We start from the raw sequence: 18,987 nt of genomic DNA, 5'->3' as shown, positions 1-18,987 counted from the left end.
GCCATAACAATGCAAAAGAAATGACTTATAGAGGAGCATATGAAAAATTAATGGTCAACTGAAAATAAAAAAATTATTCTGAAAACTTATGTATGGAGGACTCCATGTGAAAAAAAGGTTGAACGCTCGAATACAATCCATCGAAGATGTCCAAAATGCAATTGGTTATAAGAAAGTGTTTTTCATTATTTCTAGGAGTGCTCAGATGTGACTGAAGTTTGGAAATACTCAAATCTGCCATGGCCGCCTCAAGCTCGAGAACCATGGAAGTGGTGGATTCGGCTGAAAGAAGAACTGAGAATGAAGAAAAATCCGAACAAAAAAAGAGCACAAACTTCTTATGGCAAATTTGGTTAGCAAGAAATGTCGGGGTATTTGAAGGTAGAACCACTCCCTTTAATAACTACGGTGGAGATGGCCAGGAGAAGTGTGAGTGAGAGAAGATGAGACCCTTGAGTTTTTACTTTATCTTTTTAGTTTTTTTATGTTTAAGTATTTTATTAAGATGGCTACTCCAATGAAGATTTTATCATTGTCATCATATGAAGATACTTCATTTTGATCATTGAATGATAAATTGTAAGGTTTGATTTTCATATGTTATAAAAGTATTATTTTTATTTAAAGTGTGTCCAAACAAATAAGTTACACTTTTTAAACAAAGATTATCATAAAAAAATATTTTTGACATCTTCATTGGAGTAGTTATCTTTTATTAAGTTAGAACTTCTTATTCTCTTTATTACAATTCTTGCCTATAGTTCAAATTGAACCAATTTTTCAACAATGAAATTGCATAATTTTAACAAAAAAAAAAATAATAATGTAAGTTCATTTGTTCACTCCTCAGCTTAAGTTTATGTTGCTTCAACAACCTCAAATATCACGAGTTTTAACTCGAACAAATCAATACCTATGAGTCAAGAGAAAAAGTTCTGAATGCTCATAGTTAGAACAAAACAGAAAAAAAAGAAAAAAGGATATTTGCCATTATCATAGAACAGCTAGATTCTAAAAAATAACAAGACATAAAGACAATATCATTACATCAAAGCTATCAGTAAAATAATATTCAAAAAATTACTAGCAAAGTATGATAGAGCAAAACAAAAATGAAGAGTAATGAACAGCAATTATAATGGCACAAAAATGAAAAAAGTTATGTTAGGTAACTAATGACTTTTTTGAACAACATAAATAAGGAGTCCTAAAATTGTCTCAATTCAAGTAAAACACACTACATTCCAAATTACTCATCTAAATTTTAATATTAGAATAACTATCCGCATACATAGTGAATTGAACATCCGATACTATTGTTCACATTATTTAATATTTTCATTGTCTACTTATACTTTTCCAAATAAAAATGTTATACATGCTAAGGAAGACAACAAATCCAAAGACAATAAAGATGGTGGAGCAGCTCTTCAAACAAGCAGAATTAGTGGAGCAAAATAAAAAAAATATTGCATACCAATGAAGACAGGCAGAACCAAGAAAGGAATTGAAAGAGGCAGTATTAAAATTTGAAGAGCAAGCATCATCCTATAAAGTGGTCTACTCAACATCATTTGAGAATAAGAAAAATAGAGTGATACAAGAATATCATCTCAAAACACTTGAACAATTTTTTTTTCCTTCAATTTGTACTTCATTTTAGATTTTTTTTGCTATGGTTATCTAATGTCATCTCTCTGTATTTGAGAAAAAGACTTATAAATATGAGTTGAAAAATTCGTGAGAGAAGAGGTAAGAGAGATGCATAAAAAAGAGTAAAATATTCCTGTGTAATTTAGTTTTGTTGAACTAAGATTTAGTTCTCTTACCAAGTTGAAATAGCACTTTGTGGTAGATTGAATCTGTAGATTCTCCTTACCAAGTTGGGACAATACTTGGTAGTAGCTAGCTTTGGGATAAGCTTAGAGTTTGATATTAGATGAATTAATCATTGGTATTGGTATATGTAATCTAATTGATTATAGTGAAAATTATACTATAGTTGTAGTGGAGACTGGATGTAAGTTTCATAACATTTAAAAATCAAATCAAAATATATGCTGGCCTCATTCTCTTCTTCTCTTTTTTGTTTTTTTTTTTCTAGTTTTAGAGATAAAACGAAAAAATCTTCTACGTAATTAATTTCCGCAAAAACCAAAACTATAGAAGTTTATCTCTAATTTCAACTTGATAGTTGATTCAACCCCCCTTTCTCAAGTTCTAGCAATTTTATAAAAATTCTTTGGCCTAAAACTAATAACTCTTCTACTATCTATGTAGTCTGCATAATTTGTCACTTTTATAGAGTTTTTTTCTTACATAAATGGTGATTTTGTCAAATGAAATACGTGCTTATTTGTGTGTCATTAAATCGATAATTTTTTTTATTTTTTACTATATTTGACAAATTTTTAATAGTAAAAGTAAAAACACTAAAAAAATATATATATTTTGAAAAGTTACCATTTACAATTTTTTTTAAAAGATCTTTTTTTTCTTAAAAAAATATATTTTTTACATACTAAATGAATAAAAAAAATTTTACATAAAATATCCAAATATAAAATCACTTTTATTTTTATAAAAGATATTTTATAAAAATATTATTAAATTTTTTTTTAATAATAGCATCCAAACAAACTCTAAGTATTTTAAAATTCCATAATCCTATAGTATATATTAGAGCTATTTTATTTTTAGGATAATCTGATAGTTTTGATATCCATAAATAAATTACTCTGTATTTTTATGTGGTAGGATATTAGTAAATCTTGTTAATACATACCTAATTAATCTTCATTTGTTTGATATATAAATACAAACGGAACTCAAACATATAACAAATTAAGTAATTATCACTCATCATCGGTGATCATCACAAATTAAACGATGGAAGCAAAGTTTTTTCCATACAACAACACACTACTACGTACACGGTGTTCATCAAAACCACACTTGATGATGAAACGTAAACCAGATGTTATAGTAGCGATGCACACAAGGCATCATCGTTCCTCTTCAGATGAATCTAGTTTGATCCACAAAGATAATTGGTTTGATCTCTTAGCCATAAACCATCTTTCAAGATGTGTTCAAGATGCCACAGGTAACATTATTAATTAATTACATGCATACAGCTTCATTGAATAATTCAATAATCTTGGCATACAAACATGCAGGATTGAGGAACAGTAAGAGCGGGTATGAGAGCCTGGTAGAGGCAGCTACGGCGGCTTCCCAGAAATTCGATCCGATTCAGCAACGACAGCTTGTCATTCAAGCTCTTCACACAACCTTACCAAACTTCATATTTTCATTCGTCAGTACTTCCTTGCTAATAATACTTATCTCGAGAAAGTTTAGGAACCAGCACTTTTATGTAATTATTGTTTGTTGTTATTATTATGACTAATGGGTAATGGCAGACGAAAATGTTACCACCATCGAAATTCACAAGACAAGTATTTGCAGCTTTTACCACCTTGTTCTTTGCCTGGTTAATTGGCCCCTCTCAGGTAATCTATATGAGAGATACTCTTTTATTCGATATCCATAACAAAATATGACTCTTCTAACTCGAACAATATTAATTAATTATATCTGTATGTTACACTCAAACAAAAGATGTTTTAGTTCTAAGACCCTAACACAGCCTTATACTAGTATATAGGTTGTTATTACAAGTTCAACTATTTGAATATGGATGCTGCATTCTCAAAGGTTGCTAGTATAAACTTAATCAGAAATATTAGTTAGGATCTTAAAAGTTGCGATTTTTTATATCTGGATTGATTATCATAGTAAGTTTTGGTTATGGTAGAGTTAGACTTTAAGGTTGATTAAAATTTCTTTTCTTTTTTCTTTTTCTAAACGTTCTTTAGAATAACTGTTTTTCATTGGTAAGTAAAAACTGTAAAAAAATTTTACATTTAAAGATAGAAAGAAGATCATCTTTATATGTGTTATTATCTTTAAATTTAATGCGTCTACCAAACATTAACATTGACGAATAAAATTAAATTATTAATAATTATAAATATTTACAATTAGATCACAACAGAAATTTAAATTAGAATAAACCTCCAACAGCTAGCTCCCAAAAAAAGACATGCAGTTGAACTATGCCTTTCACTGGTGAAAAGACTGGGAAATGGAATGTACAATTACCCTGCATCTTCGCCATGACTCATGAGTTTAGTGACCTAATTAATGGAATCCACTTAATGCCTTAAGTCTCGTGTCTAGACACTAGACACAGAATACATCATTATAGGAAATAGTTCCAATAGTTAAAAAAAAATGGAAATTGTTACCCAATTTTGCAGTTTGAAAAATAATATAACCAGAAAAGTTTAGAAAAAAAAATACGTGTACACACAAAAATAAGTATATTAAATTCTTTCTTTAGCATTACAAAAATTTTTAGTATTTTTTTATATATATTTTAAGAAAAAATGAGTTTAAGACCAGATAAAAAAATGTTTAGATAAAAATAAACAAAATTAAATAAGTTTAGATAATAATAATAAAAATAGTATAATTAAGTATTAAAATTTATAATTTTTCAAAATATACAGATAAATCTATAATACTCTTCTGTGTATTATGAATTATACTCATACAAATAATATATATGAGAAACTTTCACAATTTTCTCTCTAATTTTTGCCTCTTACATACTAATTCTATAAAAAAAAAGGTAAAAAACTTACGAAAATTTAAATAGCAAATGTCTTAAGAACGTATATATAGGCAATGATGATAGAGGAAAATCTCAACATGATATTGACTTAGAAAGTAAGTTAACTACAAATAGATAATCTATTTGACCCATAGATATGGAGGCATTTTTTTACTTTTCAAGTTATGATATTAAGAAATTGAATATGAAATGATTATCATTATCATCATTATTTTCATCATGAGAAGGTTAGAGAATCGGAGGTCAATGGAAAAAGAGAAAAAAGTGTGGTCTACTTCAAAAAATGCAGGTTAGTTTACTTTTTCAAATTTTAATTAACACAAAAAATATATAAACAAATAAAAAGATGCATGGTAATGGTCTTTAATTCACCAATTTAAGATACATTAATCTATGGTTGCAATTATGGTCTTCCCATATGTTCCATTCTCTATTTCTAATTTCCTATCATAATTGTTATGATCAAGATATAAAAAATCGAAATTTTATATGAAATCGAAACAGTAAATTAAGAACGTAAAAGGTAAAATTTTAACAAAATTTAAATTATAAAATCGTGAGATTTAATATAAATTTTATAAAATCGATAAATTCATTTAAAATTATAATATAAAAAAATTTAAAAATTAAATTAAGATTCTAGCTATTATATATAATTATGATAACCACATTAATTAAGTTCTTTTCAATATGAAAATTATGATTAATTACTATATATCTACCATTTTTCTAATCATTTTACTTAAATAATTAATCAAAATTTTGTGAATTAATTTATTTAACTATATACCATTATTTAATAAATGATATATGTATGTATGTGCAGATTTTTAGAAGAGACCAATTGTATAGGAATGTGTACGAATCTCTGCAAAATTCCAACTCAATCGTTTATAAAGGACTCTATGGGTATGCCAGTTACCATGGTCCCTAGTAAGTATATATCCTCATCAATGCAGAGATTAGATGATAGTAACACACATTAAATTAAATCATATATATAATATATATCACCTTGACATGCATGTATTTTAATATTGTCCCGGCTCACATACAACCATATAAGTGTACATATTATCTATATAAAATTTATTTATCTCCTTGTTAAAAATGTATTTGTTTCACTCCCAAATTTAAATGTAAATAGTAATAGAAAAGGTAAATAATGTTGAAAAAATATCTAAGATAATTTTATTTTATAATGCAATTAGGTATTTTTAAATATTATTTTTTAATTATTCAATTTTTAGAAGAAAGAAAAAATAAAAAATAAATAACATTTTTGATTTGTTAAACAATTGATACGTAAGAGTGAGTATTTAAATTAATTAAATAATAATAAATTTTAAAAAAAGACGAAAAAAACTAAATTTTAAAAGATAAATAGTATTTTTTTTATATTTTAATAAGCCCAATAAAAGACAAAAACAAAAGAAAGATTCTTTCTTACTTAAAAGATTATTTTCTGTCTGCAATTAATCCTCCACTAAATTGTGGGAATTCATGAATCTCTTCATCATTTCATTGGAGGACCCCATATGCATGCATATACCATTTTATTGGGTGCAAAATTGTAAATAGCTAGCTAGACCCGTCGAAAATCAATTGAGATCAGAGTTGATGAGAGAATTAGAAAACATAAATGAAATAATTCATAGTGTATGCTCTTTTATACAAAGAAAATTACTAGTAATAGCATATATTAAGTTAAGTATCATGGAAATCACAGTGTTAGCACATATAAATAATAGTAGCCCTTTCTTATATATTTACATTTTGGTTTGCAGATTTTGATGACATGAGTTGTGAAATGATTTTTGGGCAGGATCCTCCACTATTAATTGATGATCCAGCACTAAAGCAACCCTGCTATAAACTATGTAGTACTAAATTTAATCATGATGAATAATTATTCTTGAAACTTCACATAAAGGCAGAAGTGAAAACATAATAAAACTATTTTTCATACAAAGAATAGAATAATGTAACTAATAATATAGAATGTTCCTATATCATGCAGGCAAGGCAAAGAAAAAGCATGAAATGAATAACTGCCTCAGTTAGTGCAGGAGGGTATGCATATATATAGAGAAGTGCTTCCATTTGTAAGCATATATTATTTCAATTTTAAACCATCCATATATGTAATTATATATATATGTATTACTTTTCTTCTTTCTTTTTCTTTTTCCTTTTTTTCCCTCAAAATTAGGAAAACCAAATATATAGCTTGTATGCATTTTGGGGGAGAGAAGTGGTTTGACTGATGAAGATTTGTTGTAGGGTTTAAGGAGAGCAAGGATGGAACAAGAATAATGTCTCCCACGTTTATTAAAGTGCTCTACCGCACTCTAAACCAATCATTTCCAAGTTGATTCCCATCATTTTAATTACTACCTTCAATATAGTGTCATTTTCACATCTATGTAAACTTATTAATAGGAAACTTCTTCTATATATTTAATGCATACTATATAAATGTTTTTAACTAATTCTTTTCATATGTAACTACAAGTTATATACTTAATACTTATATGATAGGAAGCCACTAGCTAAACAAAAAGTCAACGGTTTTATAGTTGTGAACTTGTGATCAATATTTATTATTCACGATTTTTTCTGATTATAATTAAATTTTGAGTAAAGACTCAAGCGCAATTGTATTCATATAAAATTAATAATAAAAGTTATTAGATGATAATTTAATAAAATATATTAAATTAATAATTTTTAATTATTATTTTTACTTAAAAAATAATTATATATAATTTTTTTTCATATTTTTGTGTGTGTAGTAACATGCAAATACAGTATATTAATTAGAGAAAAGGATAAATAAATCCCTAATTTTTTATTTTGCCGATATTTTAGTCTTTGACCATTTAAAAATACTTTTAAGTTTTTCATCTTTTTAAAAGTTGGACAAATTAATCCTTTCTTAAAAGTTGGGTCTGATAAAAGCATTAAAAACTAATCTGTCCAATTTATAAAAATGTAAAGGACTTACAAATATTTTCAAATGATTAAAGACAAAAATATCTGCGAGATAAAAAGTCAGAGATTTATTTTTTTTCTCTATTAATTATATGGACATTTTTATGATAGCTATAAATTATTTGCTTATTAAATTATTTAAATATGAATATTAAAAAATAAGATTCGTACTTATATAAAAGTAAATCATGTGTAATTTGTGACCACCATAATAAACCTAATTATATATCCATTGCACCCTGATGAATAATCATGCCTTGCATCAGAGTGACGTAATTAGCATATATAATGTATTTAACCGTTCAATATGCAAAAACTAGGCATGTGGATGTACTTCGGTGCTAATGAAGAAAGTGGGGGGCTGATGAGGCACCTGAGTCTTCTAATGATACAAAAATAGGACTTATATATGCAATCATGGATTAATATTTAATAATGCATGTAGTCAATATATGTGATCATACCTGAGCCAATTGAATATAAGTTCAGTCTACATTCTTTTAAAAAAAAAAAAAAACTAGTAGCCTTCCCTTCTTTTAAAAATTTTTGAGCTGCCTAGTAGACTTATATTCATATGGTTAACCGCAGAATTCTTATGGGCTCTCGTAGATTAATTAGTATCATTGCACCCATAGCTGTTGGAGAGGGTTATTGGGCTTCAAATGTTGAATTTTTGGGCTCTTCGTAGCCCACCATCAAAAGAAACAACAAGAGGGGTTGGAGCAGGCAAAAGAAAAAAGGGGATTCGGTTCGAGAGTATGTTTTTTTTCCATTATTGTCAAAAGGTAAAAAGGAAAACAAAAAGTGATTTAATTCAGTAATAAAAGAAGATGTAATTACATATTAACATATATCACAACTCTATTACCCATTTTTTCAGAAGGAAATTGGGAGTTCCAAATTGTATTTATCAAGCAATTTAGTTGCAAATATGTTAAGTGGATAAAAGAATCGGTCATCAAAACCAATCACCTTATAAAAATTTGTATTTGATATTATAAAAAAGTTTGATTGTGTTGATATAAAAAAAATTTAATTATTATTTTATTTAAAAAACATATAAAATAATATGTATAAATATATAATGACGGATCTTTTGTATTTATAGGATTTTTTTATTAATTAATTGAAATAAAAACAGCATATAAAATGTCAAAGAAAGTTACTTATTACATACAACCTTGGCCTCTCTCCCAAGTAGATAAGATTTGTACTAAACCCTACCACCCCCCTAAGAATATCCCTTTATCTGTCACAAATTATTGTCATATACCCATATTATTATAGGTTCCTTCGTACAATTTTGGCCATTCATTTCTGAGAAAAATTCCCATTTCCACAAATTACGCAAAAAAAAAAAAAAAAAGAATCACATGGTGACATTTCATCTTGATAATCATCTACAACTTCAAACTCCAAAAGCAATAACATTGAGAAAGTTATGATTCATGATATTGAAAGGACCCGCAAAAACCGAGAAGGAGACAAAGCTTGTGCGTAAAGTGGGCAATGAAAACATGCGATTGAGATGGAGCATGTGCCTCACTTCCTCTACCTCTGCCATTTCACTCATCTACGTCTCTTATTCTTAATACACATGCATTTTCTTACGTTGTTCCCTTTCTAGATAACAAATAACCCCTTCATTTCCTTACAATCTCTACCTAGTTTCCTTCAATTCTTCTGAATTAGATCCAACCTCACTAAAATTATATTTAGAAGCCCAGAAATTAATTTCTTTCTAAAGTCAGAAGCTCAAAAATACTAACATTATCAATATAATTAAAAATAATATAAACAAATCCACTTTTTTAAAAAAATGATATATTCAATTGATTTTTAGTCACAAATATCAATGAACATAAATAACCCCAAGATAATCAAGGTAAAGTTACCTCATGAAGACGTAGTTGAGGAATCAAGGGAATGACAGCAATTTATAGGGAAGCTCTGTTGTTGGACTTGGATGGGCCTACATAATGGGTAAAGGGTCCATGAAAGTAAAGGGATATGGGCCCAAACGGGCCACTAAAGAAAGCATTAGAGAAAAGGCTCACCAGGAAGAAGGAAAAGGCTGGCAAAGCCTGGTACTATCATAGCCCCAGCAAAGAGAAAGCGTTTTCTTCAAAAAGTAGTATAATTTCAAACTATTTGACTCTTTTAAATTTTGGATTTCACTTTAGAGGATAAATTAAAGTATAATTTCTCATCATTTGTTTCATAAGTATGATTAACAAAAAATATGAGAAAAAACATTCAAATATGAGAGATAACACTTTACCCTCTCAAGTAAAAATATAAAATTCAAAAAATCTAAATTCAATCTAAAAAATGTATACATCCAAATTCCCATCACCCCCACTATAATTGTTGAGAGGATAGAAGAGAAATGGTGAAGGATATTGCACACTGAAATGTTGGGCCTGCATCAAGTGCTTGTTCTCTTCCTAATTTAGAACCAACAAAAAGAAGTTTGATAGATCAAGTAGTTAATGTAATCATCCAGCAATTCCATCCACCATAAAAATATGCACAATTTGTTCCTTGAAGTTGTATATAAACCTTAAGGGTGACGTTAGGTTAAAATAAATAAATAGAAAAAGATTTTCTCATTTTCTCGAAATGCAATCATATATCTGTTGGTAAAAAAGTGGTTGGTATGATTATGATATATATTAGTCATTGTCATTCAAAACTCTGTAGCAATGATTGGATAGAATGAGATTATGTTAATTGTGTAACATGCATCGTAGCAGAGTAGAGTCAGTTAGCAAAGGAGAGGAGAGTAGGGTCTAGTGTCTCTCCAGTCAATAGCTCCATATCCACGCGTGATGCCGTTGGAGCCAACATGTTTTTCAATTCCTCGTGTATTGCTACTGTTGCTCCATTTAGATTCAAGATTTTTGAAATACATGAATCAAATCTGACAGTGCCATAATCACACCAATCATTCGTTTAATAAGACCTATTAATAATTTGCATCTTATCCCTAATAAGACAGACAGTATTTTACATTTTTACTTACAAGCAAGCAATCAAATGATTCTGCTTCTTAAAGTCCACAAGGGCTGCATTCTAGTTGTACTCGTTCCAATTCATCCCAATTGTGCTTGTAGGACCACCAATTGCCACATATATTGAGGGGAAAACCACAATCTTTGGTATTTGTATAAGCTCGTAGTTTTCTGCTTCTACATACTATTGTTAATTTGTTATCTCGTTTATTCAGAAATTAATGCCATGTTTTTCAATTCATAATACAACTATATTTATGACGTCATTCTTTTCTGAGGTTAATTTAAATGATCAAAGTAACTTAACCAAGCGCCAAAACTTCAATATATATCTATGAATTATGAGAGGACAAAACCGCACGTCCTTCAAAATGTAGGCGTCCTTCAATATATTTATATATTGTTTTCTCTAAATTATTTTTTATCTTATACTCTTCAACTTCAAGTGGAATTAAAAAAATAAAAAATTATATTTTACAAAATACAACTATGTTAGGTATTATACTAAAATTAGCTACCAAAATTAATTATTAATATAAAATACACATTAAAATATAAAATATATTTTAAAGATAAATTAAACTACGTATGTATTTATACATAAATACATAATAGTTAATTTTAGTAAATCATTTTGAAAAAGTATAAGAACCAATAGAATTTTTGTACAAAATAATTAAAAAATTGAAAAAATTTATTTTCCTTTATTCACTATTCATTATTATTATTATCTATCCCAAACATAAAAAATACTATATGTATATACATATTCTTTTATATATTTTTATATGCAATAATATATGTTATATACAAGTAACTAATTCAATAACTCATTTTTAGTATGGATATAGCATGTTCTTCATGTGATCTCCTCAGTTTGGAGTAAACATGATTAAATAAACCTTCTTTCTGGTGTCCTGAGACATCAAGTTTGAAATTTTACGCTTTGCAATTTGACATTTCCATCCTTCTAGTACCCCTTTTTTGTTAGTTAGGATTCACGACACCACACGTAACGTAACAATCATTAGAAGACATTTCATTTTTTCACAAAATTAACAAAAGGTCACCATTGTTTAGATTTGCCTAGATTTCAGGTGTGAAATTCCTAATGCAGCCAATAAGGAGCAAAAGAAGCAAAGCCACCTTTACCTAAAAGGAGGGTAAACGTAAAGCAAAGCAAGCAAACAACCAAAACAAAAGAAGCAAGCGCGCCAAAATTTAAACAAAGCGATCTTCTTCTCTTTCTTTTCTTTTCTTTTTTCTTTTGGACAATGCTACTGTGCTGAAGCTTCTTTTTTTCAGTAGGTGCTGAAATGAGTTGGTTGTATTGAGAGAGGGACGCGTGTTACTGCTGCTGCTAGACGTAGAGATAAGACCTCAATCAAATCAATAGTGGCTGAAACTTGTCTGAACTGATACAGTATGTTTATGTTATGGAGTGGCATAATTAACCTCGATTAATTTGTTCTTAATTATGCTAACAATTGGGTTGGATTTTTTTTGTTAGAGTTGGGCTCTTATTTTTTTCAAGTGGTCTGGACTGAAGATGTGTATACTTGATCCAAGCAATTTTGGCGTAAGACTTTTTAAGGATAATAATAATAATAATAATAATAATAATAATAATAATAATAATAATAATAATAATTAAAGATATGGTGAGTGGTAGGATTTTGTCTGAAACAAAACTCACAGGAGTGTCCCACCTTCTTTTTATGAAGTGGGCTAAAAAAAATGAAATAATTTATTATCACTTCTTTCCTAAAAGAATTTGTCATCATGTCTATTTTTAGTTTTTTACACATCATTTTTAACATATAGATATTTAATGTCTATACAAAAATTTGATTCTAATTATATATTTTTAAATTTGTAATATAAATAATAATTTTTATGTTTTACTATTTTTATTTTTTATATTCATACAACTAAATATTAAGTTGTTAACGATGTATATTCATATAAGAGTAAAGTATCGTTTTTATCCCCAACGTTTGGAGTAAGTATTATTTGTGTTCCTAACATTTAAATTGTCCTACTTGTATCTCTAACGTTTATAAAAGTGATTCAATGTTATCCTACTATCAATTATACTAACAAATTAGATTATATTTTTCAATTATTCTCACTTAGATGTATTCATTCTCAATTAGGTCTCACTTGAATGTGTTCGATTTTAATATTATACACACTATTTGTATTTAGATTCAATTATGCCTCTAGAAAATTGAATTATGTAAATGTTGTAGGAATTAGTTTCAACTTTTGATGAGCTATTTTTCGGAATGGATCATCGATTCTATCCTAGATATTTGTATTCTAACTTCAAAAAGAAATCTTTAAAACTCAAACTAAAGCATTCATGATGTGTAATTGACAGTAGGATAATATTGAATCATTTTTACAAACGTTAGGGATACAAATAGGACGATTTAAACGTTAGGGACACAAATAGAATTTACCCCAAACGTTGGGGACAAAAACCATACTTTACTCTTCATATAAATATGTAAATTATTATTATAAATCCTAAATATAATTTTTTTATGTTAATAAATACATTAAAAAGTTTTAATGTATGAATTAAAATAAAAATTTAATTATAATAAATTTTTTATTTTAATTTATACTTATTTATTATGTATGTATTCGATTTACTGTGTATATCTTGTGCATAATAAATCGAATCAACCTAATTTAATTTATATGTAAATGCCTAAAAATTAAATTTGTTTGATTCAATTTATATAAATCTGTTTAGGATATGTGTGTAACCAATTTTTATTCAGGATATTTGTATAATTTTAGCTTCCAATCAATTTATTAACATAAATTATCTTTATTTTTAAATTCAATATATATTTCTTTTAGTTTTATTTTCTCATAAATTCACTATTCTTTTAAACTTTTAATAATTCATTAATAACTTTGTATTTGCTGTACTCTTCAAATTTTTTATAAAAAGATCAAAATCATCAAATTACAAAATACTAACAAAAATTATTTTTTCTTTTTAATTTCTGAATATAATTTAACTTTAATTACGATAGCATATTTTATACAAACAAAATAAAGCATATCAGATAATAATATTTTAATTTTTGAATATAATTTAATTCATTATTAACATGAAAATTTATATTTAGGATTTATAATAATAATTTATATATTTATATGAATATACATTGTTAATAACTTAATATTTAGTTGTATGAATATAAAAAATAAAAATAGTAAAACATAAAAATTATTATTTATATTACAAATTTAAAAATATATATTTGGAATCAAATTCTTGTATAGACATTAAATATCTATATATTAAAAATGATAATGATGTGTAAAATAATAGGTAAAAAACTAAAAATAGGCATGATGACAAATTCTTTTAGGGTAGAAGTCATAATAAATTTAATTTCATTTTTTTTTTGGTTCACTTTATAAAAAGAAGGTGAGACACTCCTTGATATGAGTTTTGTTTCAGACAAAGTCCTAGTACTCACCACATCTTCAATTATTATTATTATTATTATTATTATTATTATTATTATTATTATTATTATTATATCTTAGGCCAAAATTGCTTGGATCAAAGATACACGTTTTCAATCCAGACCATTTGAAAAAAATAAGAGCCCAACCTCAATAAAAAGCCCAACCCAATTGTTAGCATAATTAAGAACAAATTAATCCATGCTAATTATGCCACTCTATAACATAAACACACTGCACCAGTTCAGACAGGTTCCTACCACTACTGATTTGATTGAGGTCTTGTCTCTGCGTCTGGCGGTAGCAGCAACACGCGTCTCTCTTTAGGCACAACCAATTCATTTCAGCATTTACGGAAAAAAAGAAGCTTCAGCACAGTAGCATGACCCTTTTCTTTTTTGTTCTACTTTCTTTGTGTGTATTGTGTTATTGCCCACTTTGCTGCTTTCTTCTCTCTTCTCTTTTGTTTGCCCTCAAAATCCATTCACTTGATTCATTAGTGTTCTTAATTTCAATCAAAACAACAACTTCCTGCGGTACGCAGAGACTGATATGCTTTTGTTAAATTGAGGTTTCCTCAACCACGCAAGCTCTCTAATGGTTTCACCAATGAGGTCCTTGAACACGAGGCGCTCCATGTCTAACACCACATCTCCCATCTCCACATGGCGCTCTCCCCATTCGTCCACCCCTTCCTCCGCCACGTCCTTTCTAAGCACACCGCATATCACCTCGAACAGCTCCTCAGACACCTCCTCCTCCTCCTCCCTCCCTCGGATCCTCCGAAATTCCGTCCAAATCCGCCGCAAGAGTTCCGTATTCTCAGCCCAGGAGGCCTCTTTCCAGGGCGGAAGGCGGCGGTTTCGGTGGAGGATTTCGTGAACTGTGTCGAAGATCAAACGTCTCCGAAGTGTGGAGGCCTTGGAGGTGTCGTTCCCCTTTAGGTACTGCTGCTTCTCCAGCAGAAGGAAGATGTCGCTGTCCTCCGGCAAGTGGTTGCAAGCACGCAGTATCTCCGAAACGTATAGGAAATCGGTGTCCTCGCTGCACCACAACGCTGCATTCCACATTTCATCTTCTGAATCCCCTGCTTGCTCTGTAATTCAGTTATATTCATTATAACATTACTGTCAAAAAAACGTAAGCAAATTAACAAAAGTAACACACACAAAGATACGGACACTGTGTGTATATTCCATCCTGACACTGACAACTGTCAACCACACTTCACCCACAGTGACTCAAACTTTTTTACTTGGTAGTTGGTACAGTATGTAGACAGTTATTCTTTATCTTTATTATTATTTTATTGTTATGGAACATGAATTGAATTGAATTAAATTGAATTTGGGAGTTTGGTAATAAAAGTTGGAAAGGGGGCATGATGAGGAGTGAGGACAGCAATAGCGAGGATGGCTGGATGGGCATCACTGCCACTCCCACTCCCACGTGATTGTACAATTGCACTTTAGACGTAGTCAATGAACCAACCACGTAGGTGTCCCAAGTATCAAGTCATTGGTCCACGAAGGATAACTTTGAATTCTAATTGGGAACCACTAGGACTAGTCCCAATTGGCGAGTAGGGTTTAGGGTAGAATAGAGGCTAGAGGGGGTAGATAGATGGGATTGAAGCCAGAGAGGACAAAACATCAACTGTCCTTGGTTGTGGAGGTCGGGTAGGTTGGAGTTGTGACTAGTGAAGGAAAGGAAAAAAACAGTTTTGTGCTTAAAAAGGCCAAGACATGCCTTACCCCCAAAACGTCACCACCACCATATTAACTCTTTCCTCTGACTATGAGCACACACAACCCTAACGCTACTAAAGTGAAGTAATGATGAACCTGATAACGACTTATGTGTGTACTGGTGTAATAATACGTCAATGTTCACTCACCTTTGTAATCAATGCACCGTTTCATCACCGGTGATGGCGAACACGACGACGACTCCTTGTAAAACGACGAGTCCAGAACCGATACTGGACTCGGTTGTTGCGACTCTCCCTGCCCTGATGCCGTTATCTCCGCTATGCTGTTCAGCAGCTTGTCGCACCTCTCCAGTAGACTCCTCCCTTCCCTGTTCTCCTCGGTTTTCAACCTCTGCATCACAAACACATTGTCATCATCTTTTTATAGTTTATGCACTACCAAAATTATGTAAAAACAAACAACGAATAAAATCCAACAATAAAAGTTTGGTGTCATTTAATTTGATATCGAATTTTTCAAAATTATCTTTCAAGATAAATATTAAATATTTAAAAATTATTTATTTTTATATTTTTAAACTAAAAATATTTTTTTAAAAATACTTTAGCAATCATCCGAAATATCCAGCTAAATTAAATAAAAATCATAGATTCTGATTTCAATTTGCTTCATGTTATTCAAATCCAGAGTCTACGATTCTTATAGGAATTTCTTGATTGGATTAATATAAGTATGATAAGTTGACAATAATAAGCTTTAAACATTTAAGTAGGCGTTAATTTGGCATACCTCTGTATCAGTCTGTGAGCAAGTGCTGAAACTGCTCTCTGAGACGGTGGAATATGCATCCTCTGCCGCTCCCATCGCCGCTTTATGTTCCTTTTGGAAAGCCCCTCTTCTCATTCTCGGCGATCGGCTCGTCACGCGCTGCTCAGGTGCTACAGTCCTCGAGTTAACTCTAACCGGCGCAACTCCTCTGTTAATACCACCAGAGTCACCACTCACCTTCCGCATCCGGTTCGGGCTCCTCATTTCGCTCTCACCGCGCGTTGCAGAGCACAGGCTTCTGGCCCTGGCCTGAGACACAGCCCTCATGTTGCCATTATCAGTTTCGCGCCTCGGGCTAAGTAATATCTCATTGTTTCGACGAGCCCGGGGACTGTACCCGAAGCTGGAAGGTGGAGGAGAATCATTCCCGAGCCTACCGGTTCGGTACAAAGCTGAACCGTAAGGCCTCCCTGGTTTCATCAAGACTATAGGAGAGTCGTTCCGTTCCAAGAGAAGGTTCCGGTGGTTGTTAATCGTAGACTCGTAGTTGCGGGAATGGAGGAGGCCTTTGAGTTGCACAGCCTCAAGGATTTGCTTGAGCGTCTCTAGATCTTTAGAAGGTTCATCGATGCCTCGCATCTTCACCCTCCGATCGAACTCGCCGTAGATAGAGGCACTGTGTTGTTTGGTATCAGGGAAAATGTCAGCGGAATCGTAGAAGCTCTTCCTCTGTACGGCTCCCCTGTTTCTGATATTGATATTAGCTCTGGTTGGCTCTGCCTTGGCGTTCCGTACGGTGAAAGCTTTTGGATCTGAGAATCTGCCATTGCGTTTTGAAAATGCATTGGTATCAAGAAAATTATCAGCATTATTACCGGATGATGCACTGTCACGAGAGCTTAACTGCTTTAACTGAAAACCGTTAGGGTCGAAGAAACGGTACTGGTACTGGTACTGGTTCAGGTTCAGATCTCTGGGAAGCCTAGACTCCGAAGCTGATCTTCGGAGCTCGGATTTCAGCTCCGGTTCAGGATCCGAGTCTTGGGAAGGCTCGTCCAATCCCATGAGCCTTGCAATGACGCTGGTGGATCGGCGCTGCTTGTCCACGTCAGCAGCAGGAGATTGTGGCGTGTTGTTGTTGTTGCTGCTGGCTCGGATCTGTCTCGGGTGAAGCGCTCCTTTTGCGTCAACGACGGCTCTGCTATCCAACGAAAGCCTCGGAGCCTCCCTGGAAAACTTCCATGGAGACCGCGTGCCTTCCTTGACTTCGAATGCGGGAAGGGGAACGGGAGTCTTCGGTCGCGGAGTTGTAGCTTCCGGCGTGGGAGGTTGCGTCACGCGCTCCGGGGTGGACGGTGCGTGTGTCGATTCCACGTCAGACACAGCGTTGTTGTTTTCCGGCTCCGGTGACGTGTCGCTTCCCTGCAAAATGAATAGAAGTTTGTTAAAACGACGTAGCATTAGAGTGAAAGAGGTTTGTTTAGGAGGAAAGAATGGATGAATTTATACGGGAGGGAGTGTTTTGGCGGAGTAGATGCGTTTTCCGGCGAGCATGTGGTGGCGGTCGAAGATGTGAAGGAAGCCGGCCATGCAACCCATCTGCTTCTGAATCTGTTTCTCAAGATCGTGGTGGTCACGTGCCATTCCTCTCGTCATGTTTATGTCACTCAAGTATGAAGAAGCTTCCTCCCTCTCACTCAAGCTTCCATTTCCACTGTCTAAAGACACAAAAGCGAAGGAAGAAAGGTTTCTAAGTCGCACTCCCGCTTTTCTCTTCTTTAAACACCAACAAGCGAGACCACTTTCTGTTAGGTATGTTAAATGATACTTTTGCCCTTCACTTCTCTCCTAAATGCCAAACGGATCATGCCAACACCTATTCCATATAATATAAAACACCAAAATTATTATTCTATACTATATACATGTACTACTCCTGCATTAGTTTCGAAATATAATATTGTTTTCAACCAGTGATGTCATCAAATTTCCAGTTATGAATTTATTCTCTACCTAAACTTACAAAGTTTTAAAATGATTTTGGGACGTGGTAAAATTACATTTTGCTTGTTTTGATATTTTATTTTGGAAAAGTAATGATAGATAATAAAAATATTAAATAATATAAATAATTAATATATTAAATATTTAATTTATTAAATATACAGATAATTATTCTAATATTAAAATTTAAATAAATAATTTAGAGATATATTATATTTTTATTTTCTTTTACTAATTTTATAATTAATTATTTATATTATTTATAAAAATTATTATCTACTTAATAAAATTCAATTAT

General features: G+C 31.0%; 2 protein-coding genes across 2 annotated transcripts; one reads left to right on the top strand and one right to left on the bottom strand.

Annotated features, from left to right (window-relative positions):
* The first annotated feature begins 2,889 nt into the window (after positions 1-2,889).
* Positions 2,890-6,766, top strand: LOC130933797 (beta-carotene isomerase D27, chloroplastic-like). The gene is made up of 7 exons (XM_057863410.1): positions 2,890-3,106; positions 3,180-3,319; positions 3,426-3,515; positions 4,930-4,991; positions 5,529-5,635; positions 6,490-6,582; positions 6,723-6,766. The coding sequence occupies exons 1-7, from the start codon at positions 2,890-2,892 to the stop codon at positions 6,764-6,766; spliced, it is 753 nt and encodes a 250-aa protein (XP_057719393.1).
* A 7,530-nt stretch (positions 6,767-14,296) lies between these two features.
* LOC130933093 (protein LONGIFOLIA 1-like) lies at positions 14,297-18,417 on the bottom strand. The gene is made up of 4 exons (XM_057862604.1): positions 18,195-18,417; positions 16,707-18,107; positions 16,103-16,307; positions 14,297-15,301 (listed from the first exon to the last, which is right to left on the bottom strand). Exons 1-4 carry the CDS (start codon positions 18,339-18,341, stop codon positions 14,721-14,723), a joined length of 2,334 nt encoding a protein of 777 aa, XP_057718587.1. The 5' UTR covers positions 18,342-18,417; the 3' UTR covers positions 14,297-14,720.
* Positions 18,418-18,987: the final 570 nt, after the last annotated feature.

The sequence above is a fragment of the Arachis stenosperma genome, chromosome 6 (assembly GCF_014773155.1).
Source record: "Arachis stenosperma cultivar V10309 chromosome 6, arast.V10309.gnm1.PFL2, whole genome shotgun sequence".
NCBI classification, from domain to species: domain Eukaryota; kingdom Viridiplantae; phylum Streptophyta; class Magnoliopsida; order Fabales; family Fabaceae; genus Arachis; species Arachis stenosperma.
The sequence above is the reverse complement of the archived record's forward strand: the minus strand, read 5'-3'. Positions and strand labels throughout refer to the sequence as shown.